At 39.0% G+C, this 17,040-nt stretch overlaps 2 protein-coding genes across 2 annotated transcripts; one reads left to right on the forward strand and one right to left on the reverse strand.

Annotated features, from left to right (window-relative positions):
• The first annotated feature begins 5,300 nt into the window (after window positions 1-5,300).
• LOC102000963 (mucosal pentraxin-like) lies at window positions 5,301-9,345 on the forward strand. Its single transcript, XM_005368598.1, has 2 exons — window positions 5,301-5,364; window positions 8,750-9,345. Exons 1-2 carry the CDS (start codon window positions 5,301-5,303, stop codon window positions 9,343-9,345), a joined length of 660 nt encoding a protein of 219 aa, XP_005368655.1.
• A 2,058-nt stretch (window positions 9,346-11,403) lies between these two features.
• LOC101987660 (olfactory receptor 10J1-like) lies at window positions 11,404-12,336 on the reverse strand. Its single transcript, XM_005368551.2, has one exon. The coding sequence runs from the start codon at window positions 12,334-12,336 to the stop codon at window positions 11,404-11,406; it is 933 nt and encodes a 310-aa protein (XP_005368608.1).
• Between the last annotated feature and the right edge of the window lie 4,704 nt (window positions 12,337-17,040).

Genomic DNA, 17,040 nt, shown 5'->3' on the forward strand with positions numbered 1-17,040 from the left:
GAGATTTGAAAGTCCTGCAAGTGAAACCACATTATTGCAAATAGAAGCATTATTTTGGGTCAAGTCGTACACATCCACAGTATGTTCATTTCTCTGTCAACAGACAGTTTTGAATATTGTGAATGATGACGTAGAACTTGAGAGTCCAGAAATCTCTTTGAGATGTTAATTTCACTTCTCTTGGTATATAACTCAAAAAGATACATATGGACCATAGAGTAATTCTAGTTTAAGTTTTTTGAGGAATTTCCAATACTATTGGGTAATAGTCCCATTTTTAGTTTTGGCTCTGATTGTTCATGATGCAATAACTAAAGTGGCATTGACAAGGTTAATATTAATGACAAAGTTGATCTTATTTACTTTATTTTACCTCTAGGAGTTTTACATTATTGATCTGACATTAAAAATTTTAATCAGTGTTCTGACTTTTATATATGGTATACAATTATGTCCAATTTCATTATTTTACCTACTTATACCCAGTCAACATGATTTATAATAGGATTTTTAAGACTATTCTCAACATTAAAGATGTACCAATGCCTTTTTCTGTCATGAATATGATTTTCAGAATATTTCAAAAATTTTTCTATGCGGCTAATTGTTTTTGTTCAAGTCTGTGATTTAGTTTGAAGTCATTTTTTAAGAAAATGCTGTTGATTTGAGAAATCTACCCTGAGGGTGGAAACACAGAAATATTTTCTGAGTTTGTGGCAATGCTTAAAATTTTTTAAAATATTTTTTTGTGTTAGCTTCCAATATATTTATAATATTTAAATAATTCAAACCTTGTAGTTAATGATATGCAATATTTATAACAATTCTATAGCTGGTCTTTTCATTTCTGTTTTACAAACAAGGAAGATGAAGCTCATGGGAGTGTGTGATACCCTGAAGTTCACCTAGTTAGAAAGAGATAAGTGGAGGCTGTTTGTTGAGAAGCATTTCTTTCCTCCAGCAAACAGGCCTCACACCACATCCCAATCTCTCAATAAAAAGCCAAAGCTGTAATGAGAGTCCTCTTGTTTGTTCCTGGCTGCTCAGTGTCGAAATGTTCACATAGAAACCATATTATTTACAATACTGTTTGGCCAATAGTTTAAGTGTATTTCTGGCTAACTCATCTCCATTAAGCTATGTATTGACACAAGGCCGTGACTTACTGCGTAAAGTTCCAGCCCCTGTCTCCAGTCGGGCTACATGGCTTCTCTCTGACTCCACCTTCTTTCTCCCAGCATTCAGTTTAGTTTTCCCCACCTACCTATATTCTGCCCTGTGCAGAACTGGGACAGTTTCTCTATCAACCAATGGTATTCACAGCATACAGAGGGGAATCCCACATCAAGCATGGCATTCCCATCCAGGAACTAAGCCAGCTTTCTTTCTCTGTCTCTTATGTTCAAAGCCATTTCCTCCCTTTCTAATTCCTCTTTCCATTCAGACTCCAATTCTTCCTTCATAAGCACCAATCCAGTTCAGGTCTCCTCCTTCTCTTTCAGTACAGGACTACTCGAAACTGTGCCATTCCTGGCAAACACAGAGTAGGATGATTCACAGAGCTACAGTAGTTGTAGCCAAGGTTACATTAACCATTTAACCTCACTAAGTTGTTACAGCTCACAGAAGCCAAGTTTACAGGATAACTTTATAGTAAAATGAGCAATTCTTGAGCTTGAGCAATTTTTGTTTCTGTATTGTGCCCTGCCTTTTAGCTTCCTTTTTAGCTTTTAGCAACAGAGACAGAAGAGCGTGTCAAACCAGAGAGTAGACAGTATGCTTCCATAGTACTTTGAATATTTAGGATCTGAGTTTCCAGGTCGTGGGGCGATGTGGGAACATGAACAACTGACGCCTCAATAACAAAGCTGACCTTGTTCATGGTTTAACTGTGTGTGTAATATGAAAGCAATGGCAATACGCACTGCTTCTTGACCTTGTTAAGAACTGAACCTATGAAAGCCCTCTAGTTGAGCATCATCTGAGCAGGACTATAACTCTATGACTCAGGCACTTGTGGGTATTTATCATTACTCGATTAGTGGTGACTTGAGCATAATATTCTTTTTATTCTTAGTCATAGATCTATTTCTTATTAAACCCACATAAAATAAATCATTGGTTAAATTATAGATCATAAGGAACACTCATATTGAACTGTAATAAGTTAATGAGGAAATAAAACTGTTACCTTGGAAAATGGACATGAAGATGACCTTTAAAATTAAATATAACAATTATGCAAAATTTAAATTTGCAAAAGATAAAGTTACTAAAATTTTACACCAGATATCAGGTTTTTACCATATATATTTGTCTTAATTGATTTGTTATCAAGTGAAGATTTCTCCTTCACTTTATGTTGTTGATGGAAAAAAAATTCAGCCTATTGACATAGTAGATTTAAGCAGCGACTTATTTAAGAAAACAAAAGACAGTACCTTACAGAGTGACTGGGATGAATTGGTCCAATGGAGTAGGATAGCCCATTGGGTTCTGTGTAGTGGCATTTAAAAACAAGTACTATGGATATTTATTTATGAGGAGATGGCATATTCGTGGGGCAATGGGGATCCTTTCTTCTATCCCAAATCATGATGGATACGATATCTCTATTAAGGCATTTATTCCTAAGATCTTACATAAACACTCACAGTTAGTGACTATGGGCACTGGAGGTGGGGAGAGTCGTTTTGAAACTACAATGCAAACTGTAATGTAAAGAAGCCAGGGTCGTTTGAAAATACAGCCTTGTCACTGGTCTGCATGTGAGGTGTCTAGAAAAGAGCCCTGATGCTTTACTCTGATACAGCAGGAAGAACATAAACACAGTTCCAAAGCTGTTTAACCAGGGGTGGGATGGAGCAGGGTTCTGATGATCAAGGGGTGGTTCCACTAGCACAGGGCAGTCTTCTTGGTCACTCCTCGCTTCCTGCCTAGCCAAGAGGCATAGCTGCTGAGATACAGCCGCTGCCACATTCTTTGGCTGCCCCATATCTAAATCCATTTCCCTGTTTCCTTTTAATGGGTGATATGGATAAGCCAGAAATTTTCAATTCTTTGCCCTCCGTTTTCTTCCTCAAGAAAACCCTTAAAATGAGTATGTGTTGATTATTCATTTGCATGTGAGTACCTTTGTACACACACACATACACACACACACTTTAAACTTATACAAATAACTTATTTTTAAAACTTATTTCTACTTAATGTCAGAAATAGCCAAATCTAGTAGGTTCCATATGGCACCAGGGATATCCCTAGCTTTTAATTAAGTCTTTGGAAGCTGTAATAAACATTTAAAAACTAAACATAAGGGTTTTTAAGTTGTATGTTTAAGGTCTAGTAGCAGAACAAAAAAAATCACAATAATCAAAACTATTTTTGTGCATTCATGATATAGCAAAAATACATTTTGATCTGCATTTATTTAATACACACAGTACCATCTCCAAGTTAAATGTGATAAGCAAAATGTATTTTAAATCTATCTATAAATTACATCTTTTCATAACTAATTTAAAGTTCATTCAATAATATAAAACATTTATTTAATGCAAATAACTCAGATTTATCTTTTTAAATATATTTTATGGCTTGTTATTAAAGAACAATAAAACTAGCTTATAATTTAACTTTTAATTACAACATATCTGGATAGAATAACATAATAACTTATTTATTTTGTACTGTGTAGAAACATGCTGTAAATTATTTCTAAAATTGGGTGTTCTTTCAATTTTCCTGTATGGATGTCACTTTAGAATTAAAAGGAACAGAGAAAACAAGATTGATTTAGGTTAATTTGAAATTATACAAACTAGACAAGGATCATATGTGATGAGATTCAAGCTACTCCATTTCTGACTCATGTGCTATTACTGTCTACCAACTAGCTCATTTGCTAATCACTCCACTGAGCATAAAAGAATTAGAGTTCAAATCACCAACTCACAGGCTTGTGGGTAAATAAATATGTGTTGTTTTTAAAACTGACTTTCAATGTGGTTCATTGCACTCATAATTAAGTGAAAACAGACCACCACAATCATAGTGGCTTTTGTTAACACAGAGCTGCAATACATAGAATTTTCCTTAGTTCTTCTCATTCACTGGGAAATGCCACAGGCATTCACTACACAAATAATTTTAGAGTTCTTATTATAAGTTCAATCATAGTTATAGGATCAAGAGATTGAACCAGAGGGGGAAAAACATACGGAACCCATATGTTCTTGGCTTTAAAGACTTAAACTACGTGGTAAGCAACAGAGGAGCAACCAGATAATGCAACATTCAATGGTTTTTATTGTAAACAAGTAAAGAAATATTTCAATGAAATATAGTCAGATTTTAAATCTTAGATTTATGTCATTGCATAGCTTGACCATGCCATGAGTTTAAGCATTATTTCATGCCCTTTTGAAAAAGGCTGAGTCTATTCAACTTCATAGATATCTCACTTGAGCTCCTAAGTTACTACAAAGGTGACCTGACTGGAGACATATGAGAGGTCATCTTAACACTCAGCGTCAAGGACTTCTTTTGAAGAGAATTGGCAACTGTATCTAACTGTAGCTGGTTTTCCACTCTGCTACAAACCAAAGAGTCTTCCTGCTGCAACTTTGTGTAACCCCACCATCCTCTGAATCCACTAAGACCCTTTGGCAGTTATACCCCAGACCTTAAACACGGTCTTTAATTCTATCCTCTTGATCAATATATTTAGTTTTGTACCAGTACCATGCTGTTTTTATCATAGTTCTATACAATTTAGATTAGGGATGGTGATACCTCCCACAGTTCTTTGATTGTGTAGAGGGTTTTAGCTGTACTGGATTTTCTGTGTTTTCATATGAAGCTGAAAATTGTCCTTTCAAGTTCTGTAAAGGTTGTGTCAGAATTTTGATGGGGATTTCATTGAATACATAGATAGCTTTGGGTAGGATAGTCATTTTTTACTATGCTAATCTTACTGATTCATGAGCATGAGATGTCTTTCCATCTTCTGATAGCTTCCATTTCTTTTTTTCAATGCCTCATACTTTTTATCATGAGGGTCTTTAATTTGCTTGTTTAGAGTTTCCCCAAAATATTTTATATTATCTGAACTACCAACACATTGACTTTAAAACTACATAATGGTTCAGTTAATATTAACCTTTTATAACTTTGTCTTTCTGTTGTAAAAACAAAGGTGTTGTCCCTATGAGTGCAATATAAGAGCCCAGGAGCGAATGTCTCTCCACAGAGACAATTGTTGCTGCCTTCTACTACCAGAGGAGTCTACAAAGAGCACAATGGCCAAGCTCATTGTGGGTGCCCTGCTTCTCTCTGTTCTTACAGGAGGTGTAGCCCAATTAGGTAAGTGCTGATCCCTGATGGGAAACTCTCCATGTCTAGAACAGATAGGGTCCAACAGCTTTTGCTGTGGCTGTTTTCAGGAAGATGTGAGTGAAGGGTGTGTGGGAGTCATTTACTCTTATCTGTGATGCAGCTGGAAACTGTGAGTGCTTACTGTCTTGTGTCTTTTGTGTGATAGAAAACAGAGACTGGTCTAGCTACTGTCTCCAAGCACAGGTCTCTATGGAACTGCAGTATTTCAACTGTTCTCTAAAGGTTGCTCTGCTCCCAAATTTCTCGGTTATCTCTGCTTGTTTGTTTTTGCTTGTTTGTTTTTCAAGACAGTGTTTTTCTGTAGCTTTTGGAGCCTGTCCTAGAACCTACTCTGTAGACCAGGCTGGCCTCGAACTCACAGAGATCCACCTGTCTCTACCTCTTGAGTGTTGGAATTAAAGGCGCGCACCACCACTGCCCAGCCCCAAACTTCTCTTATGGTTAATCAATTTCTGCTCATTTCAGGAAGCTGGTCAAGGGTCTGAGTTTCTTATTGTCTACTGACTGCAGATCCCTCTTAGTCTCCTGGCATTGCGGCCCTTTCTACAAAACAGACTGGAAGGAGCGTCAGTTCAAAAGCAACAGCCATTCTGTAATCAAATCTTAGAAATTCTCCAAATATGTTCCGCTCCTTACCAGTGAATCAGCCCATACCCAAATGGAAGAGAATTAATTTATATCGTATTTCAAAAACTGTCACAGGCCTTGCCGACTAAGGATATATCTTACTATACCAGGGTGTAAGGATGTCTCTGGGTTCAAGAAAGAAGTGTGGAGGAGAGTGGATTCACTTCCTTGATGACAGCACGGTGACTACTCATCTATGATAAAAGGAGAGGCAACATAATTTATGTTTTTTCCTAGAAAAAGACAAGTTGGTAGAGGAGATGTTTGGCCTTTCTATCGGAAACCCATCTCTCCCTAATAATTGGGTAACTAAACAACCGTTGTGAAGTGGAAGGACTCTGAGCCTCACTTCTTCACCAAGACAATGGAGAAAGAAGTACCACCCACCCCATACATGGCGGTGAGATAAATGAGAGAAGGGATGAGCTTGGGATGCAAGTTATGAAACTCGCTTTTTACTACCAAAGAAGACGGTTTGCTGCTTTGACGGCTTTACATTTTCTTTCCCGTGGCTGCCAGTAAGAAAACTCGACACTCATTTCCCTGTACCTCAGTGTTGCTGTCAGCAATGAGTTATACATTATTTCAGGCTAACTGTGATATTTTGTTCCAAGTTTGTGCACTGACAAGGTTACAAACAGGAAGATAATTGATCACAGGACATAAATACATGGTTTACACTCCAATCCCCGGGTTGCTGTTGTACTGACAGAAGTTTAGTGTCTCTCCTCCACCTCCCCCCCCCCCATCTCGCCTTCTCTGTCTGTCTCTCTCATATACTCTAGCTAGCCCTCTTTTCTGGAAGCATTCATTCCTATCCTCTAGGGGTCCAGGGTATAAGCATTTCTTAAGAAGCCCTTATGTATTAGGAAATAGAATTCATGCTGTTTTCTCATTTCCTGCTATGAAGCAAAGCTAACTCAATTCTAAGACTTTATATTATTTCTAGGCAATGTCACCTTTGATTCAGTTAGCCATTATTCTAGAGTTTATTTTCCAAACTATAGCATTAGTTAAATTTACTTTTCCGAACAAGGAAGAAATCATTCCTATGATGATTATAGCTTCATCTTTTCACATGGTTTTTAAGACAAAATACATCCATAGTAAATAGTCCTTTGATCCTGTTGCTGCAGTGGAAAATTGGTCTTTATTGTATATAGGAAATGTGGGAGAGAGGGAGGATGAGGGTACAGTACTATCATGGTCTGGGCCAAGCAATTTACATGATTTTGCTTTTCAGATTTCACACCAATCATAAGTGTTGGCTCATCACAAGATCCAGGATGTCTGTAACCCCAGTTACAGGGATTCTTTATTATTATTATTGTTGTTGTTGTTATTATTATTACAAATTTTCACCTCCGCCCCTCCTCCCATTTCCCTCCCCCTCCCCCATTCCCCAGTCCAAAGAGCAGTCAGGGTTCCCTGCCCTGTGGGAAGTCCAAGGTCCTCCCCCCTCCATCCAGGTCTAGGAGGGTGAGCATCCAAACAGACTAGGTTCCCACAAAGCCAGTACATGCAGTAGAATCAAAACCCAGTGCCATTGTCCTTGGCTTCTCAGTCAGCCCTCCTTGTCAGCCACGTTCAGAGAGTCCGGTTTGATCACATGCTCCATCAGTCCCAGTCCAGCTGGCCTTGGTGAGTTCTCTTTAGATCAACCCCACCGTCACAGTGGGTGGGCACACCCCCTCATGGTCCTGACTTCCTTGCTCATGTTCTCTCTTCTTCTGCTCCTCATTTGGACCTTGGGAGCTCAGTCCAGTGCTCCAATGTGGGTCTCTGTCTCTATCTCCATCCATTGCCAGATGAAGGTTCTATGGTGATATGCAAGATATTCATCAGTATGGCTATAGGATAGGGCCAGTTCAGGTGCCCTCTCCTCAGCTGCTCAAGGAACAAGCTGGAGACATCTCTTTGGACACATGGGAACCCCTCTAGAGTCCAGTCTCTTGCCAACCTTAAAATGGCTCCCTTAATTAAGATATATACTTCCCTGCTCTCATATCCACTCTTCCTCCATCCCAACCATCCCATTCCCCCAAGCTCTCCCCATCCTCCCCTTCTCACTTCTCCTCTTACCCCGACCCCACCCCCACCCCCAAGCTCTCATTTTTTGCCTGGCAATCTTGTCTACTTCCAATATCTAGGAGCATAACTACATGTTTTTCTTTGGGTTCACCTTCCTATTTAGCTTCTCTAGGATCATGAATTATTCTCTAGGAGAAATATGATTCAGTCTGTGGTAGAATATCATGCAGTGCCCCATTCTTTATCCACTGCAATGATTCAGTTATGTTTAATTGTCTGTCGCTGGCACTTCTTTTTATCTCAGTGGTGTCTCAACAAAGATGGAGGTAGAGTTGATACAGGAAACGTTGACTTTTGTAACTGATATACTGAACCCAAATTTATCTTTTCATTGCTTGGTTTGGCTTTGTTTTGTTTGAGACAAGGTCTCAGGTAGCTCAGGTTTGCTTAGGACTCACCACATAGAGCAGAAGGCCTCCATCTCTCAAGTGCTGAGATGGCTGCCATGGACTGCCCTTCCAGGCCTGCCTTGATACCATGTAGCTGTTTAGCCCCCTACTCACACACTTGTAGGTCTCTGTGTGCACCAATGTGCTATACATACTCTGCTGAGAAGCAGCTCTAGGGCCACAAAAAAGAACAAACCAAACAGCAGAGCTGATAGAATGTTTGTCTTTCTGTCTTTTCTTCACAGACATGAAGGGGAAGGCATTTATTTTCCCTCAAGAATCAGCCACTGCCTATGTGTCCCTGATCCCTCAGGTGAAGAAGTCACTGCAGAACTTCACATTGTGTCTGAAGGCCTTCACTGACCTCACCCGCCCTTACAGCCTCTTCTCCTACAATACAAAGACCAGGGACAATGAGATTCTTCTCTTTGTGGAGAAAGTGGGAGAGTACATGTTCTATGTTGGGAATTCGGGAGTCATTTTCAAAGCACCCCTAAATCCCTATGCCCCAATCCATATCTGTGTGAGCTGGGAGTCTGCCTCTGGGATTGCAGAACTCTGGCTAAATGGAAAGCCTTTGGGAAGAAAGGGCTTGAAGAAGGGGTACACTGTAGGGGGTGAGGCAAAGATTATCATCGGACAAGAGCAGGATTCCTTTGGGGGACGTTTTGATATAAAACAATCCTTTGTTGGGGATATTTGGGAGGTGGCCATGTGGGACCATGTGGTACCCCTAAAAATGATGGATGATGGGTGTCGCAGTGGCAACCTTATAAATTGGCAATCACTTATTTTTGAAGACAATGGCTATGTGGTGACTAAACCCAAACTGTGGGATTAAACTTCTTTCTTGTCAGTCATAATTTGTATCTAGTAATAATCACATACTCTTTGAAATTAAATCTGTTCTTGTTTCTGTTATAGTAGAAGTGTGGATTGTGTTGAAACGGCAAACAAATTGAGCCTTGGCTATATACTATTCACTGTTACAAAAACTGAGGTCAATTGTACCACACTTGTCTGCATAGGATCTAGGAGGACACACCGCTCTCAGAACTGGACACCCATCTCGTAGAATCCTGAGCAAATGGGGGAGGCTGGATGGTGGTTCTGTGTACTCAAATCCAGAAACCTGTGAACAAAGTGTGGCTGCTGGGAAGGCCTTCAGGAACAGACTGCCTAAGGGAGGCAGACCTCCAAAGGGAGCTTCAGAAGAAGGCTTCTCAAGGGCTAGGTTTACACACCTAGAAAATAATCCATGATGTCTTCAAAGGCATTCTTAGCGAAACCCCCAAAATACAAAAATCAACTCTTCTGGAGGTCCCTCTTCACTTTCTCTCAGCTTTCCTGGGAAGTAGCTGTCCCAGAACAAGGACACACATCCCTTTTTGACCTTCCTACTGTTAAACCTGAGAATCACAAGGGAAAGGCCAGTACCACAATTTCTGTGCCAAGTTTGAAGCAAGCTTTAATTAAATACTGGCCAGGACCATTCTGGGGTTCCCTGAAAATGACAAGGAGTGACATTTTGCACAGGCCTGTACAAACAAATCCACAAGACCACCGTATTTCGCATGGGGTCCAATCAGGGACAAGCATATATCCTGATATACTTCCTGCCTATGTACTTTCCACTTAGATCCAATCAGGGGCAAAGTGCACACCCTGATGTATTTCTTGACTGCGTACCTCCCACCCACATGTGATCAAGCGCATTCGGTGCAGTTGAGTCAAACCAAATTATTTAGGGAAACAAAACAGGTGGATTGTTATCTCCCGTAAATAATAGCCTCCAGTAACTGTCCATGGGCAAGAGCCTTACATGGTACAGACATTTCTGTTTCATGGATCACTTAGGCACAGTAATTAAAACTTAAAACATAACTTTGGCTCTCACGTTACCACGAGAGACACGGAGGCCCTGGACTTAAATTGAAGTGTGCTTTCTGTGCATTTTTAATAGGATTCTTGAGAAGACGAATATTTTTTCTTTAGTATTGTATGGGCCACAATATATGTAGCACATCCAGTCTCTTCACAAGGCTAAATAATTCTGACTCTTAAGCTTTTTTTCCACACAAGAAAATAACCTTCCCCTTTAGAGAGCAATGGCACAGGGGTTAGGGAAACCCCAAATTCTTGTATAGAAAAATGTTTAAAATTAAAGTTCTCACTCTTCCTAATTCTGCAACCCTTTAATACAGACCCTCATGTTGTGGTGACCCCATATCATTGTAGTTGTTTCTTCATAACTGTAATTTGTGACTTTTATGAACTGTAATGTGAATATCTTATGTGCAGGATAATTGATATGCAGCTATTCAAGCTCAAAGAATGTTTATATATGATAGTGTTTCTGAGGGTCAGTCAGAGCCTATAGCTTTCGTCACTGCCCAAAGAAGAAAGTGGTCTAAGGAGAAGAGGGAGCTCAGATGGTTTCTAGCCCACCTGGACCTCAGCTATGCCCTCTGTGGAGCTCTAGAACTCAGTATCTGCCTGATGTTCATAGTGATTTTTCAACACAGCATTCATATAGGCACCGTACAACCTACTTTTCTGCCATCAATGAACTGGTAATAATGAACTCCACCCTGGATTACGATGCCTCCCCAATTCCCAGCTCATGAGCTGCATCTGGTCATTGCTCTGGTGGCAACCTGGGAGACCATAAAAGCGATAGCAGAATAAAGATAAAAGCAAGACGGCGAGAGTGGAGCTGAATGGTAGAACATTTGCCTCACATGTGCAAGGTGCAGAGTTCAATCTCTCACATCATGGAGAGAATTTAAGTTTTAATTAAAAGAAAATATTGTATTAGGAATATTTTCTTTATATTTTCAGATCAGAATTGACCATGGCTAACTGAAAACAGAGACAGATAAGGGGAATTCCAAGTATCCTAGGCAAGAGTTTTTTTCCTAATAGCACGGTAAATGGCGTCCTTGACTTCTTTGTTTCTCAAGGTATATACCACAGGGTTGAGCAGAGGAGTAAAAACAGTATAAGTTACTGAGATCAGCTGGTCTTGATCTCTGGTGTTCTCTGATTTGGGCTTGAGGTAGGCAAAAGAGGCACAGCCGTAGTGGATGATGACCACAGTGAGGTGGGAGGCACAGGTTGCAAAGGCCTTCTTCCTTCCCTCAGCAGAGGCAATCTTGAGGATGGTGGAGATGATGAGGACGTACGAGATGAAAACCAAGCCCATGGGCACCACAATAACCAGTGAGCTGATGATAAAGTTCACTATGTCATGTAGAGTAGTATCGGCACAAGACAGTTTCATAACAGGGCGGATGTCACAGAAATAGTGAGCTACCTCTTTGTCACAGAAAGGTGCCCTGAACACAGATGCTATTTGAATTATGGCCACAAGCAGCCCAATGCTGCAGGACCCCCATACTAGCTGGGCACATACCCCCTTGTTCATGATGACCGTGTACCTCAAGGGGTTGCAGATGGCTACGTAGCGGTCATATCCCATTGCTGTGAGCAGAAAACAGTTGTTAATGGCCAAAGTAATGAAAAAGAACATCTGGGTAGCACAGCCAGCCAAAGAAATGGATTGGCTTGAACCTACAAGGCTGGAAAGCATCCTTGGCACAATAACCAGTGTGTACACCGTCTCTGAAGTAGAAAGCATACTAAGAAAAAAGTACATGGGAGTGTGAAGGTGACGATCAATGCTGATAATTATCACAATAATGACATTGCCAGTCAGGGTTAGCAGGTACAAGGTCAGAAATATCGTAAAGAGAGTAAGCTTAAATTCCTGGAAGCTGGAGAAACCTTGGAAAACAAATTCGCTCACCACTGTGTGGTTTCTTCTCATCATCTTCCAGACAGAAATGACAGGTTTAAGTCGCTTGAGTCAATCAATCCGAATACATTAGCGTCCAGTGCTTTGAGCAGGTGACACTTGGGAAAAAGTGATAATGGCTCTGCATCTGGGTAGATACAGAGTTAGCAGGAATAGCTGTCCATCTAGCTGTCAAAGATAGACACAATCAGGAAACGGTGTAACGTGAAGTCTATGTGTGAAGCGTGGAACAGATTTCCTGGCGAGGTAGATGGTAGGTACTGGAGGGAAGTAGGCAAGAGACACAGACAAGGCGTAGTTAAATTTGAAAGTCACTTCCCCTTAGAACATAGCTGCAGAAGTTGTTACCTAAAATTTGTTTAGAATGGAATTTCTATTGTCCTCTTAAAGGCCTGCCCTTCTGTGTTGCTAAACAGAAGAAGGGTGGCTGCTCCAGCGCTTCACAAAGGCGTGTGTATCCCATACATTTGTCTTCTTCATGAACCCACTTCCACAGATCATTCAGCATTTGCAGAACTCACTGTCCCCATCACACTTTAAGAACAAGAAATTTTCCTCTCTTTGTTCAATACTGAAGGATGCTTCCTTTTCCTCGGAAAGTCGGCTCAGTACAGGATGTAACCTGCCAATCAAGCTCCTTGTTGCCCAGCAACTTATTTTCCTTGATTGTGTTCATCTCCATGCCGTTTCCAGCTTGTGGTTATATGTAAATTTAACAGATAGTTGGCCTCGCGGGAGTAAACTATCTTTTCTAATTTCTTCATAATTATACATTACATAGCTGTAGGGAAACCAATATTTTAACTTCTATTCTCTCACTGAAGAGTAATTTGGCATCAAAAGTCTCTCATATTCAAAAATAATTGAGCAGCAGTAACAATAAGCAGTATTTTGTATCACTTTAAGGTTTTCCCCATATGTTATTCAACATGATAATGCCCTATATATTTGTTTTTCCCTCCCATCTTGCAGCAAGAAAATAATGACACCAAAATCTATATGATTTGCTCAAGTTAACTTGATCTTTTAGCACCAAAACTAGGGTAATTTGTCCTACATCACAACCACCTAATAAGCATCATAACCACACGATAGATGAGAAATAAGATTACTCCTTTTTTTTTTAAATTGGAAAAAAATATGTTTTCCTTTTTTTTCTAAGAATAAAATTAAATTGTGAAGAAATGGAAAAACCCAGAAAAATAATTTGAAAAATTAGAAAAATTTTAGAACCTAAAAGGCTGAGGAAATATTAATAGATTAATGACGATCTATCCAAACACATTGACTTAATATTTCCACTTTCAATTATGTATTCTAAAAAAACTATCAGATACGTGTATCAGAATGTATATACAAAGAACTTGTAATATATTATCTATAATAGTGAAGGCCAGAACTAATGTAAATTAATAATTGATTGATAATTAAATTAATTATGACATTTGCATCTGATGGGAACAATGTGGTCAGTTCACAGCTAAAGAGAGCTGACATGGAAAATATGATAGATAGGAAGATCACAGACTGCAATTCATAAAACAAAAAAATCAAAATAAGAAATGAAATCATACACATATAAGCAACATTCGACAGACTCAGCAGGTTGTATTTATGAATTCATGCATGTAATAATGCAAATCAAAGAAATAAGAATCCATGCATTTGAAAAGGAGTAAACAGGGAGACATGGAGGGGGGTTGTAAGAGGAAAGGGAAAAGGGGGAAATGATGTGACTATACTTTAATTAAAAAATTAAAATTAAAATATTTTTAAAAGGAATCGAAAAGGAGGGAAATATTTAATAACATAAATAGCATTTAAATAAACTCCACTAAAATATTTCTTTTATTTATGGTTAGAGAGTCTAAAATCATCTTTTTAATATTCTCTATATAATCCGGGGTTTTATATTTTATTATTCCTTTATACATCTAAATACAAAATTACTAAATATTTCTCCCCAGTGAAACTATATCATTGGATGGCAGAGAGGACCAAGGAACAAAGATGAAAGTAACGAGTGAATTTACCTCGGAGAAGCAAAGGTTGATGGCACAATGCCTGAGCGAGTTAGAACCTTTGAGCAGGAAGCCAGAGGGAATTATCTTCAGTTTTTAAAATCTGCAATTAGTAGAAGGAGAACATTCTGAACAGTGATGAACTAGACTGAAACAGTGAGGTGCTCATCATAGGCACAGAATCTAAAAGAACCCCAAAAAGTTAATAAGATGATTAAGGCCATATTTTAAAAATAGAATTAATGAAAATATTCACAATTAACTAAATATCTTTGCTACAGCGGGATGCAGGGAGCTGAGTGGGAGTGAATTTGGAATTTCCTAACTGAAGACTTTGAAGGACAGGGCAAAAATAGTTTGAAAATATTGAGACATGAGTAAAGCCAAATACATATTCAATTTCTTCAGAGATGAAGGCCCCTTAACTACTTTTGTATAACCAGGATTCGTGATACAGTTTTAGATAAGGAAAAAGAAATGTTTATGTAACTGGGGAATCAAAGTGTGTTACGTTCTACAAAGACTGAGTGGAGCATATGAATTCCTGAATTTCCTTAATCTTTTTCATCAGGAAAATGACGATGTCTCCTCAGAATAGAAGAACAGACGAGTGAACACAGGGACAGCTGGATCATGACAAACAATACAGGATCAAAGAAGCAACATTTTATTTCAATTTCTGTTCTGATGGTTTGGGGAAAGAAAAATTTTCATCTCAGCTCCTAATTTTTTTTAAATTCTTCTCTAGTAATAACTTCCTTCCTGAACCCGAAAAACTAATTCTGAGCAGGCAGCTAATCCCACTCATTTCATTCACCAAGACTCCCCTATGGAAGCCAGAACAAAAACAAACAAATAAACAAACACTATATACTTGGAAGTTTGAATCATTGTACCCTAGAGTGAGGAGGTGATTTTCAAGGCTCAGCTTTCCTCATAAACTGTTCCCCAAGTTTTGCTTCGGTGCCTACAATGATGAGAAATGTATTATCTTATAAGTTAGCAGCCCTCTTTTTTTTAAAAAAAAAAGAAAAAGAAAGTACTACATGTTTTTAGAAAAGTGAAAGTATAATTGCTCAAAGTTACAAGGATTCAGAGTGATGAGGATGTGCAAACAAAATTGCTAGCTTTCTCCTCCACATACTCTGGTCTACAGGTAATCATGTCACCACGTTATTCTCTATTTCCTTTCTTCCCACTCTTGTTCTTTTCTTTCTGTCTGGGATTTTATTTCCGCACAACCTTACATAGTCCCATGCCCCTTCGGTGTCACACAGTGGAATTAGACTGCACATACCAATTCTTGTCCCCCTTCTTCCACTGAGATTATATCTTGAGTGTTTCTTGTCACAGCGCTGTCCATCCCACTCCTTCTATTTCTAGAGGTCTACACTCTTCCATTGTTAGCATCCTTTCAAGGTTTTGTGTTTTCAATAGTTGGGAAACATTACTTTCTACTCTCTCCATATCTGTGTCCTTGCTAATTCGCACTTTCCACATCATTCTACTTTCTATGTCCTCTAACATGAGAGCATTTCCCATACTGTGATCATGTCACAGCTAGAGTTCATGGCTTTCAGTCTGTTACCACAGCAAAGGGGAATGATAAGAAGTAACATTAATGGACATGAGAGTCTATATAAGCAACCAAATAATGGAAACTGTAGAGGGAAAAGAGTAAAATTTTGAAAAATACATTTGGCATTTCAATCTCAAGTACTCACTGCTTCTGACCTTGGCAATGGGTATAAGAAGGAGACATATTCAGGAAGTGATCTTTACAAAGGACTGAAAAGGCTAAGTCTAAAAACAGACACAAATGGACAAAACTCACATCCAAGAGGCATGTACAAGGGAAGCTAAAACTGACAAAATGAAGAAGATTTAGCTCTCTAGTATCAAAAGAAAAAATTAAATTATTATTGTTCCCTCGGAAGTTGGGGGAGTTGACTTCTTTAGCCTTGAAGTATATAAGAAAGAAAAAGAGAAATAATCTCTCTTAATTAGCAAATTTCAGGAGCTTTCAATGTTTATTTTCTCTAAAAAGTAGTGAATCTCTTTGTCCTGATCTCCTGGGGATCCCTCCTTTGGAGAGTCTCTTAGAGGTCCTAAGAGACAAAAGAGATGGAACCTGACTGCTAGTCTCATGGGCTTCATTAGATGGCTGCCAGAGGAGATGCTTTCATTTGTTTACTGATTTGAGAACTGTTCAGGTTTCAGAAACTGACTCTACATTGAGTTTTAGAGAAGTAAACCAATTAATATTGACAAACTTGTGAAGGGTAGACCCTAAAGTTTAACTTCTCTGTACTCAAAGGCAGCTTATTTCTTAACTCTTAAACAAACAAGATTAGTTGTAGCAGTGGATTACAAGGCTTGCCTACCTCATTTTCAGCCTACAGTTCATTTCCTTAAGTCTCACAGATAAATGTCTCATCTTAAATCCATTTATAAAAAAGACACCCACACTTGGTAAAGGTCACTGTCACACCACTTCCCTTTGGATTATTCTCTGAACTTCCTGGAAATAAAATGAAATGGTTATGGACTGGTGGTTCTCTCTTCCAAGATGATCTCTGGCTCCATGGGTGCTGTGGGAGCTCTTTCTGCTCCTTCAGCCAAAAGCCTTTGAGATACCAGCCCACTTGGGCATGGTCTCATATACCATAAATGCACCTGTAAAGCATTCTCTCTCTCT

Source organism: Microtus ochrogaster, unplaced genomic scaffold (assembly GCF_000317375.1).
Source record: "Microtus ochrogaster isolate Prairie Vole_2 unplaced genomic scaffold, MicOch1.0 UNK35, whole genome shotgun sequence".
NCBI lineage: Eukaryota > Metazoa > Chordata > Mammalia > Rodentia > Cricetidae > Microtus > Microtus ochrogaster.